The following is a 10,450-nucleotide window of genomic DNA, read 5'->3' on the forward strand; positions in this document are numbered from 1 at the left end:
TCTCTCTCTCTCTCTCTCTCTCTCTCTGTTCCACTCTAAAAGGAATATATCTAACGGCTGATAAAAGATGCTTTTTTTTTTGGATCCTATCAGTGAAACCGAGAAAGTGATCCATGCAACAGAGCGCGGATGCGCGTATGCAAATGCATACGAAATGCCAAATTACGCCACTTTAAGGAAAAATACTATAAAAAGGAAAACGTGAGCACGTTAGAGAAGACGATCGCGTTAGAGACGTTGATAACGAGAAGTCACGCATGGCGGGAGAATGATGAAATAAATGTCGTTGTTACAAAAAGAAAAGGAGTCGAATTATTACTTGTTTTATGCCCCTTGCGACGTAACCTGCTACAACGTGTTGGGTCTACGTGTGTAAACATGTGTAAACGTAGCACTAAGACGATTGGACGAAAATATCTATTGTTACAACGTACAATTTGTTTCATTAGCCAGTAGCTTCCCCCTCAGAGAGGATGCCAAAAACGTCTTTAATAGATCCTGCACTTGATGTATCGCTGTATGGTTGCGTCGATGTGCTTTTTTAATAAGTACTTCCATAAAATATACACCAATGAACTCACTGCAATTGTACCCCTAAACGAAAATACACCTGATCACTCGACTAGCAGCAAAATTCTACCCCTTCACTATAGAAGTCCCGAAGATTTTTTACTCTGACAGATGTTTTCTTTCGAACTGCTGCTTTTATAATTCCTCTCCTGCTACCTCTTCCCCAAAAGTACCGACATGGAGAAATTTAAATGTAAAATTAACAAATATCTTGTTGTTCAGCTTCAAACTCAAGTTGGTCCTTATGAATCTGGCTCCTAGCACAGTAGTCCGTTACATTTCAATTGCAATGTGCCTTATTTTGGGTAAATAAAAGATTTAAAAAAAGAAAATCTAGTCCAGACTCGCACCATGCGGATGCTCTACGCCAATGGTTCTCAACGTTTTTATAATCATGAATTTCTTTTATTTTTTATGTATTTTGCTCATCCCTTATAGCTTATTTTATTTTTCAGTAATGTAAAAAAAAAAAAACAAAGAATGTATATCAACAGTTTATCTTGAAGGAAGACTGAATCGATATTAACGTTACATGTACAATGGGTGTCCACATGGACCCCGGTTGAGAACCATTGCTCTACGCAATCCCATTAAGTTTTCATAAAATTAAAAAAATTGTTATTTACTTACTTTCGTATCCATTTATTCCAAAAACCAAACACTGCAAACAAAAAGAATGAAAAAATTAATAAGCACATATACACACAAGATTAAAAGATTACACGATCTGATAATCATTACTGTAAATTTTAAATAAGTAGAAAAAATGAATTATTGGCCTTCGGGCTAGGATCAGAGTGTAGTATCTGTTCTGTTAAGCAATTAGGTCTTGATCAATGTGGGGAAAACCCTTCATACCGAGACAATTGCTATATATTTGGACACTGCCAGAGTGTCCTCTTTTGGGGGGAGCTGGTTTTCTCCCACATTAAAAACGACCTTGTGTCTAATTTGTTTTCGTGGGAAAGCAAATAAAAATAGTATCTGTTCTGTGCAGTTCTAGGAGGTCCACCCTCCCAGGCTTTGTTTTCTCTCTTTAAGAAGAGGATAGGTTATTGCTAGGCGTCTGAAGCGCTCTCACCGGAGAATGCCGACAGGGCTGCCCAGGCATAATTTGCTGGCCAGAGTGCCACTTTTCTGGGGCATTGACTTCTCAATCCCACTTTCCAACCCTGGTGTAGAACCAGTTCTTGCAGTGGGAGAGAACTACATACCATTTCTACTTTCATATAAAATAATCTTTGTGTGTGTGTGTTGTGTGTGTATGTGTGTGCGTGTGTGTATGTGTGTGCGTGTATGTGTATGTGTATGAATGTGTGTATGTGTGTTTGTATGTGTGTGTTGTGTGTGCGTGTGTGTTTGTCTGTGTATGCGTGTGTAGGTGTGAGAATGTGTGTGTGTGTTTGTATGTGCGTGTATGTGTATGTGTGTGAATGTGTGTATGTGTGTTTGTATGTGTGTGTTATTGTGCGTGTGTGTTCGTCTGTGTATGTGTGTGTAGGTGTGAGAATGTGTGAGAATGTGTGTGTGTGTGTGTGTGAGAGAGAGAGAGAGAGAGAGAGAGAGAGAGAGAGTTCGTCTTCTATTAGTTAAAACGGCTTGATCGATTTTTATGAAATTCACATAAATGTACTTTATGTATCTTGCAGTTTTCTAACTTAAGTTTTGTGTCAGAATTTATCCGATTAGTATCGATAACCGATAATCGAAAAAATCCGATGAAAGATGGAACAGGCGACCCGACAAGGTCCAAAAGAGAGTCGCAAACCTGATAGGCCCTGAACTGGCATCTAAGCTTCAGCCTCTGTCCCATCGACGAAATGTTGTAACCCTCTGCCTTTTCTACAAGTATTTTAGTGGTGAATGCTCTGACGAACTGCAATCACTTGTGACCCACGACGTGAGCACCCTCGACAAACCCGACAGGCTGCTAAATCCCACCCCCACACTGTAGAGATCCCTAGATGTAAAAGATCTTTTTTGCTCCAATAGTTTCTTCCCCAGAACCGCTAGACTCTGGAATTCCATTCCAGGTCCCTGCTTCCCCAACAGTACTGACGTGCAGAAGTTCAAGTGTAACGTGAACCGACATCTTGCTGCCCAAATCCCTACATAGTACCCCAGTAGTTGTTGCCCCTGATAGTAGCCCCCTACACCAAAGTGGCAATTTGCCTTGTTTGGGGTGAAAATGTAATTAAAAAAAATAAATAAAAAATAAAAAAAGTTAACGTCTTATACAGCCTAACATCAAAAGTGCATTTAAGAACTTTTATTACAACACAAGCCAAAAAGCACAACATATAAAAATCAACAGTAGGTTCTTTGATATGACAGGATCGCGTTCGAAATTAATGTTTCTGTTTAAAGCACAATTTCACAATGATACTTTATTTTTTAATTTTAAACTTAAATTCAAACTATTTCGTGGATCCAGACACAGCAATACTTTTCAAACCGCTGACATATTTCCCAGTATCATCTATGCAGATCGAAATAATCTCAACTCTTCCTGGAAATTCCAAATCAATCAAAATTTTCCACTTGTGGTTTGCGTTTCCATCACATTCTTCTAAGTGCGCTCTTTTAGGCCCGACATTTTATTATCCGGCAACCGGCATTCCGATTGAAGCACTAAACTCTTCTGAGGAACTCCCTGGATTTGTATTAATACGGATTTATTGGAAATCCCAGAGCAATAATTTTCCGGTTATTTCGTTGGTTAAGTAAAGGAAGGGTTGGACATTTCACGTGGAATGGTGGAGTTTGGAAATACGAGGAATACCAGGAATTCTAAAAAACACCCAAAAAACTCTTAAACGGAAAAGCAGGATATATATATATAGTAAGTTATAAAAAATATATGTCAATTAAGCTACATAGAATATTCCGCGTTTCATTCTCGTGAGAATTCGTCTGGCATAAGTCTGACGAATTTTCACTCATGTATTGAGCACTGTTGAAGTAAATACTGAAAATTTACGCATAAAATTATATTTTCATGTATTAATTTATGTGATAAAATTAAGTATATATACATACAAAAATATATGTAAAAAAAATGCTGGCGTATAAAATGTCGCTCCTTTTAATAGTACAACTCCCGTCGTCGTAGTTCTTCAACTAGAATTCTTTACTTTTGAAACGACCCTCATAAGTAACACTTAGATAAATTATCGCATTCGGCATTATATAACCCGAAAAAGGTTGATGTGCTGCAAAGCAAAACAACCAAACCTAAACTAAATAACCGAACATTATGAATTTTGGAATACAATTACTAAGCGTAAAGGATCTAAATGTGAACTATATTTTGTTTAATTTAATTTAATGTAAAACGAGTAAAATGGGAAGAACCCTCCCTGGATATGAAGATACTTCTGATTTTTGATATGATTTTTGATATGAAGGTACTTCTGATTTTTTTATATGATTTTTGATATGAAGATACTTCTGATTTTTTTTTTTTAATTTAACAATAATTAGTTAATAAACATCCTGCAAATTTCAATTTCTTTAACAGAACCGCTGACGCTTGGTTATTAGCTGCAACCATATGCAAATGACCAAGCCAGCTGCGCCATGTGATAGCAGAAATAAAAAAAGACATTCGTGTTCAGAGAAGCATGTATTCGAGACTTGGTCGAGATATTCGAGGCGTACAGGATGTGAGACATGTTTAAGACATGAGAGAAAGAGGGAGAGGACAGAAAAAAACGTGTTTGAGATAAAAGAGAGTGGGAAATGACATGTTCGAGACGCGAGAGAGCGAGAAAGTACGTGTTCGAGATACGAGAGAGCAGGAAAGGACGTGTTCAAGATACTAGAGAGCAGGAAGGGACGTGTTCGAGATACGAGAGAGCAGGAAAGGACGTGTTCGAGATACGAGAGAGCAGGAAAGGACGTGTTCGAGACACGTGGGTGACGTTTTTGCCAAGACGAGAAGTCACACGTGGCCGAAGAAGCTGGAATAAAGGTCTTTAAAAACACACAAACACACACACACACACACTGAAACAACGTGTTAAATTTCTTTTCTTTTTCATTTTTGTTTCCTTGCAACGGAAGCTACATGTTAACGGCAACGTTACATTACTTTGGTGCATATTAAAATATTTTATACAGTCTAATATAGTCACGGTCTTTCCTTTAAAAATTCAAATATTTCAGACTTGCTTTGAATTTTATCCCTAGTCATTAGACACCAATTAAGCAAGATTCCAAGGCAAGGTCATCTTAAGAATACTTAAGCTTAAGACTTAAATTTTAGGTATTTTCTAAAATCAAAATCAAGTATTGGATTTTTATCAAAATTGAATTAATTCTAGACAAGGTGTATTATCAATATGTTTTGATTTTAATGTTCGTAGGTGGGGATTATAAAAGTAAAGCACTATTATATTCTCACTATAAAATGGCGTAAAAATAAAAGATAATTGCAATTTTTCTTCCAATTTTCGGATTTTGTAATCATGCCCAAATGCATTTTCTTCTAAGGAGTAACGAACAGCCATATATTCATTGATTGATATAATAATTAAATGGATCATTTTGCGCAACGAAACAGGTGCATGTTAACGTACTTAAAAGAATAAATTGTTGAATGGTCAACATCTTGAAATTTGGAATATAGGCTTTTATCAGTTATATATATATATATATATATATATATATATATAGAGAGAGAGAGAGAGAGAGAGAGAGAGAGAGAGAGAGGGGGGGGGAACAATGAGATTGGAAAATGAAGACACAAAAACTATATATTGGTGAATCTAGAATGGTTCATTTATTTAATAAATATTAAATAAACGAACCATTCTAGATTCATTAATATATAGTTTTTGTGGCTTCATTTTCCATTTTCGTTGTTTTCTATATAAGCTCGAATGAAATTTATTGAGCTTTATGTTATCTCGATAAGTCTCTTTTTATAGAATTGAATTTACTCTATTCTCCTAACTCTCTAAGCTATATATCTATATCTATCTATCTCTCTCTCTCTCTCTCTCTCTCTCTATATATATATATATATATATATATATACTAGCAAAAGTACCCGTCGTTGACTGGGTTCAAAAACAGCCTACAGAAAGTGGACTCTGATTTATGAAAGTGTGATTGGTTATGAAAAGGAAGGGTCGTACAGAGATAGCTTCGAATTTGGGGGTATCAAAACCAAAGCAAAATATGATGAAAGTAAAAATAAAATAGATAAACACCATAATTTATTATACCACACCCGTTCACACTGAAACTCTTATCACAATATTCTGTGGATCTATATTAAAAAAACCTTGTTAAACTTTGTGACATATTTCCATTCTATGGAGGTCAGGTGCGAACGAACACCCCATAATTTTATTATACCATATTTCTTCAAACTGAAACATAATTATCAAAGTATACTTACGCAGATAGATATGAAAAGTCTTTATTAAAGTTTGGAGGCCAGGCGCGAACGCAGACCCAACAATTTTATTATACCAAACCTATTTAAGTTAAAACATACTTATCAAAGTATTCTTATATACATCTATATCAAAAACACTTGTAAACGTTTTTTTTTAATTTTTTAATTTTTAATTTCCATACTTTGTGGACCAGGCGCGAACGCAGACCCCACAATTTTAATGAACCACTGTTCTGCCAGATCAAGCATACCCATTTCTGTGTCTCAATACATCTTCTATCATTATATGCAATCAGTTTTTTAAAATAGTCAACCATATAGGAGCCTATTCGTGACCACACACACACACACACACACACACACACACACACACACACACACACACACACATTCAGCTTTATATTATAGATGTGTGTGTGTGTTTAGATGTTTTTTAGTTATAATCCGTTGAGTTAAAATGAGCACTTTATGTCAAATTAATGGTTGAATATGGTTAAATTTGTGCCCATTTTTTGCATGAAATACTATTTTATATTAATCCCTGTGTATCAGATGGGTATCATAATTTTTAGTTTGCTGTACTTTATGATAACAAAGGTCCATACAAAATTTCAGCAGAGTAGTTTCCGAAAAACTCCTAGAGTAAATGTGATATTGTAGTGAGTAATCCCCATCAATCGCTATTAATTCCTAATTGTGCATCGAACGGAAACCATGATACTGCGTTCGCTGAAGTTCCGTACAAAACTTTAACCATATCTGTCAAGTAGTTTCCGAGAAAAGATAGGACGAACAGACAAACTAAGAATATATATGTATGTATATATATATATATATATATATATATATATATATATATATATATATACAGCGAGAGAGAGAGAGAGAGAGAGAGAGAGAGAGAGAGGAGTTGAGATAAATAAAATTAACACATTATTTATATCAGTTATGAGAAATCAAACACAACAAATATTTGGCGTACGATCCTCTATAAACAATTGTGAATATTTTATTTGGTATTATACTTTAGAGGATTGCAAAACGTCTCTTCATAAGCGCCTTCAGAACACTATGTCGTAAGAGAGACATAAAATGTTACTATTATATATATATATATATATATATATATATATATATATATATATATATATATATATATATATATATATATATATATATATATATATATATAGGGTGATAAAAAAAACGGGCCCAACTCTAATTAGGCCCCGTTTCTTCGTGTTTTGTCTGAATGAAATGAAACTTTGGTCATAACTTGTTTATTATATTCAAAACATCACATCAAAACACAAGGGTCTTTGGCCTTTTTTTCTCCGTTTTACAGCATATGTTCTAGATGACCTCCATTTAACTTTTGTTTTGTTTTTTTGGGGGGTCATCCTGTATACATATATATTGTCCTCAAAATATGATCATCCACTGACACGTGATTTGTTGTCTACAACTCATCAGAGCGTATGAATCTAGCGAGATTCGAAATCGGGACCCCATGGTACGAAGCCTAAGCTCCTACCGCTCGTCCATCTTGCTGACTGTTCGGATACATCGCGATTTACGTGTTATTTGTTTTTGTTTTATCTGGCAGTGTTCTTAGATATGTTTTCACAGAAATTCATCCGATAAGTATCGGAAATCGAAAAAATCCAATTTTGCAAACAGCTTTACTATCTTATAGATAAAAATGAATAATTTTTTACATGGGAATATTTTACGTTAGACCGGTAGAGGAGATAATAAAATTTCAGCAAATCATTTCTTTAAAAAACGAAGCAAAAAAAAAAAAAAAAAAAACCCAGACTTTTTATAATCTGGAAATATAGTTAATGGTAGAGCATTCGACTAAAGTTCGAATTGTCCTCTGCTGAATCCCGGGTGTACCTTCTGATTATATTTTAATTTTTCTTATTAATAAGTTAAATTTACGATCAAAGAAGAGGTACCATTTAAAATCGCTTTAAATCATTTCTCTGTTTGCATAATTTAAAACTAAAGATTAATCAGAAGTGACTTTTCAGGGCATTCATTGTCAAGCCCAAATATCAGCTGAAGTGATATCGTAAAGAAACACAGATAAAATTTGATGAACGACATTATCATTATTATTTTTAAAAATTTTTATTTTTATTTTTGCAAGTCGATACTAGTGAAACTATATAATGGAATATAGTAATATAACAGACTGAATTAACAAAGCCAGAATAATATGAATAATCTATAAACAGCATAATATCAGACTGATGATAATATAATATTTAATTTAATATATAAAATTATATAATCCGAAACTAATAAAAAATATTTGAAGTTATTTTTATTAAAACCCAACAACACACAGTAAAAAAAAACATTACGTATGAAAGCGGAAATAACATCTTACTTTATTCAGCTTTTTTGTTTATTCGTTTTTTCTCCACAAAGTGATCCGACGAAGAATCGAATATTATATATATATATATATATATATATATATATATATATATATATATATATATATATATATATATATATATATATGGTACATACATTATTGTTTTTTATGTTATATTAACGTCAAACAAGGATTATCAGACAAGTTAAAAAATGTTTTTAAAGTTATAATCAAGTCCTAATTCTGTGTTGCTTCATAATATTTGTTCCAATATATCTGTTCTTAACGTTTTCCCCTGTAACTGCATGAGGATTATTTATTCACGAACTCACGCAGTGTTTCACGAGGAGGTGAACACGGGGTTCTCCAATCTCAAAGCCAATCTTGAATCCAACTCGTGTCGAATGTCAACATCTACGACCTACGACGGCGTCTAGAGATTTGATGACACGAGACACGTTTAGGGCGAACGGCCGTTTCTGAGTTAGATTGTTGTTTAGTTATCTCCCACTGCAAGAACTGTGTTACCAGAGTCGGAAAGTAGGATTGAGAAATCAGCGCCCCTAAAGAGGAGTACACTGACCTGCAAACAGTGCCCAGGCAGTCCCGTCAGCAGTCCTCGAAAAGGACACCTCATGTATTAGCAATAAACTAACCCCTTCTCAAAGATAGAAGGTAAGGCCTGGGAGGGTGGACCTCCTAGAATTACACGGAACTAAACTCCCACCGCAAAATCAACGGGAGCCGGATCATTACAAGAAGGTCTAGTCTTTGTTGATTTGAGGGGACCAGGATAAAAATCCATGGCCGATGGACATAGCATTTCGTACTCAGTTAAAGACTTGGTTGCCTACTCTCAAAGCGCGTCTTAAACTCAACCCATGTCGGACCTAAACATGTACGGATCCCGTCGATTGTATTGCTTAGATATTGCAATAACGACAAATAAGCAACACATTTGTTACGCCAGTAAAACATCACCAATTTCAAGGCAACTGACTTAACCTTAACTCCTAATCGCGACAATTCAACTTTTCAATTAGCGATGAACACATCATACGCGTACATCACTGTTTTATTACTTCTGTTCGACCCCAAACAAGGCATATTGCCAAAATTATTAGGGGCTAAATTTATAGCGGGAAACGTAAATAAGCAGCAATATGTTTGTTTACATTACATTTAAATTTCTTAGATTTAGAGAGAACAAGTGCAATAAGTTGGAGCATATTCCGTAAAAGTATTTGTAAACAAGTACAGGATTTCAAAACTGCAGCGATATGACAAAGGATGGAGATTAGCAAACCATCCGGGACCTAGTAGATTGGAATTATTTTCAACTTGTCCAAGAAAGAGTAGTCAGTGGTTAATGCAGTAGCCCAAATGTGACAACAATATTCACAGCACCGGTGAATAGTGGCTTCATAGCAATATAGGATACTGGCAAGCGTGAGAAGTTTTCTAGCCCGGTAGATGGAGACTATCGTTTTGCATCAGAATTGGCAGCATCCTCTATGTTCTTGAAGGTTGCCTACGAAATATTCTCGGGGAAGGGTTCTATGGGTCATGGCAATCGATGATGGAAAAGGTTTCTTATAGTTGTAAAAAGAAAGCTGTTTTCTCTTAGCAGCAATTAAATGCAATATATAGAAACAAAGACTTACGGAAAGGAAGATCCCCAACAAATAGAGACGTGGAATTTTCTCCATTGAATCAAGAATGGAACGACCAAAGATAAACTGAAATCTCCAAATTCTTTCGTGGTTGTCACAATCTACAGCGAATCCTGAAATGATGCGATTCCCTCTTTGGCGAACTCGTTTATATAGAACCGTGCATATTCACACACACACACACACACACACACACACACACGTGTATATATATATATATATATATATGTCACAAGAATGTCAGACAATGCATTTTGAATAAGGATATCGTAGGATGGTCAGCGTGCCATGTTTTATTACGTCACTATTTGGTGAAGAGTGTCCGCTTTCGCAAGTATTGAATTCGTAAGAAATGTTATCGGGAAAGAAATACTCTTGCTTTTCCTGTCGACGGCCAAACCCGCCCGTATA

At 35.2% G+C, this 10,450-nt stretch overlaps 1 protein-coding gene across 1 annotated transcript in view; it reads right to left on the bottom strand.

Annotated features, from left to right (window-relative positions):
- Window positions 1-10,229, bottom strand: part of LOC145259931 (matrilin-1-like) — a 29,022-nt gene extending 18,793 nt beyond the window's left edge. Inside the window, exons 1-2 of the mRNA XM_080117891.1 lie at window positions 10,031-10,229; window positions 1,201-1,231 (exon numbers count right to left, since the gene is read on the bottom strand). Of these exons, the coding sequence (XP_079974017.1) occupies window positions 1,201-1,231; window positions 10,031-10,075 (76 nt within the window). The 5' untranslated portion in view covers window positions 10,076-10,229. The remainder of the gene's footprint in view (window positions 1-1,200; window positions 1,232-10,030) is intronic.
- Window positions 10,230-10,450: the final 221 nt, after the last annotated feature.

The sequence above is a fragment of the Euprymna scolopes genome, chromosome 35 (genome assembly GCF_053919585.1).
Source record: "Euprymna scolopes isolate OS-2025 chromosome 35, ASM5391958v1, whole genome shotgun sequence".
Lineage (NCBI taxonomy): Eukaryota > Metazoa > Mollusca > Cephalopoda > Sepiida > Sepiolidae > Euprymna > Euprymna scolopes.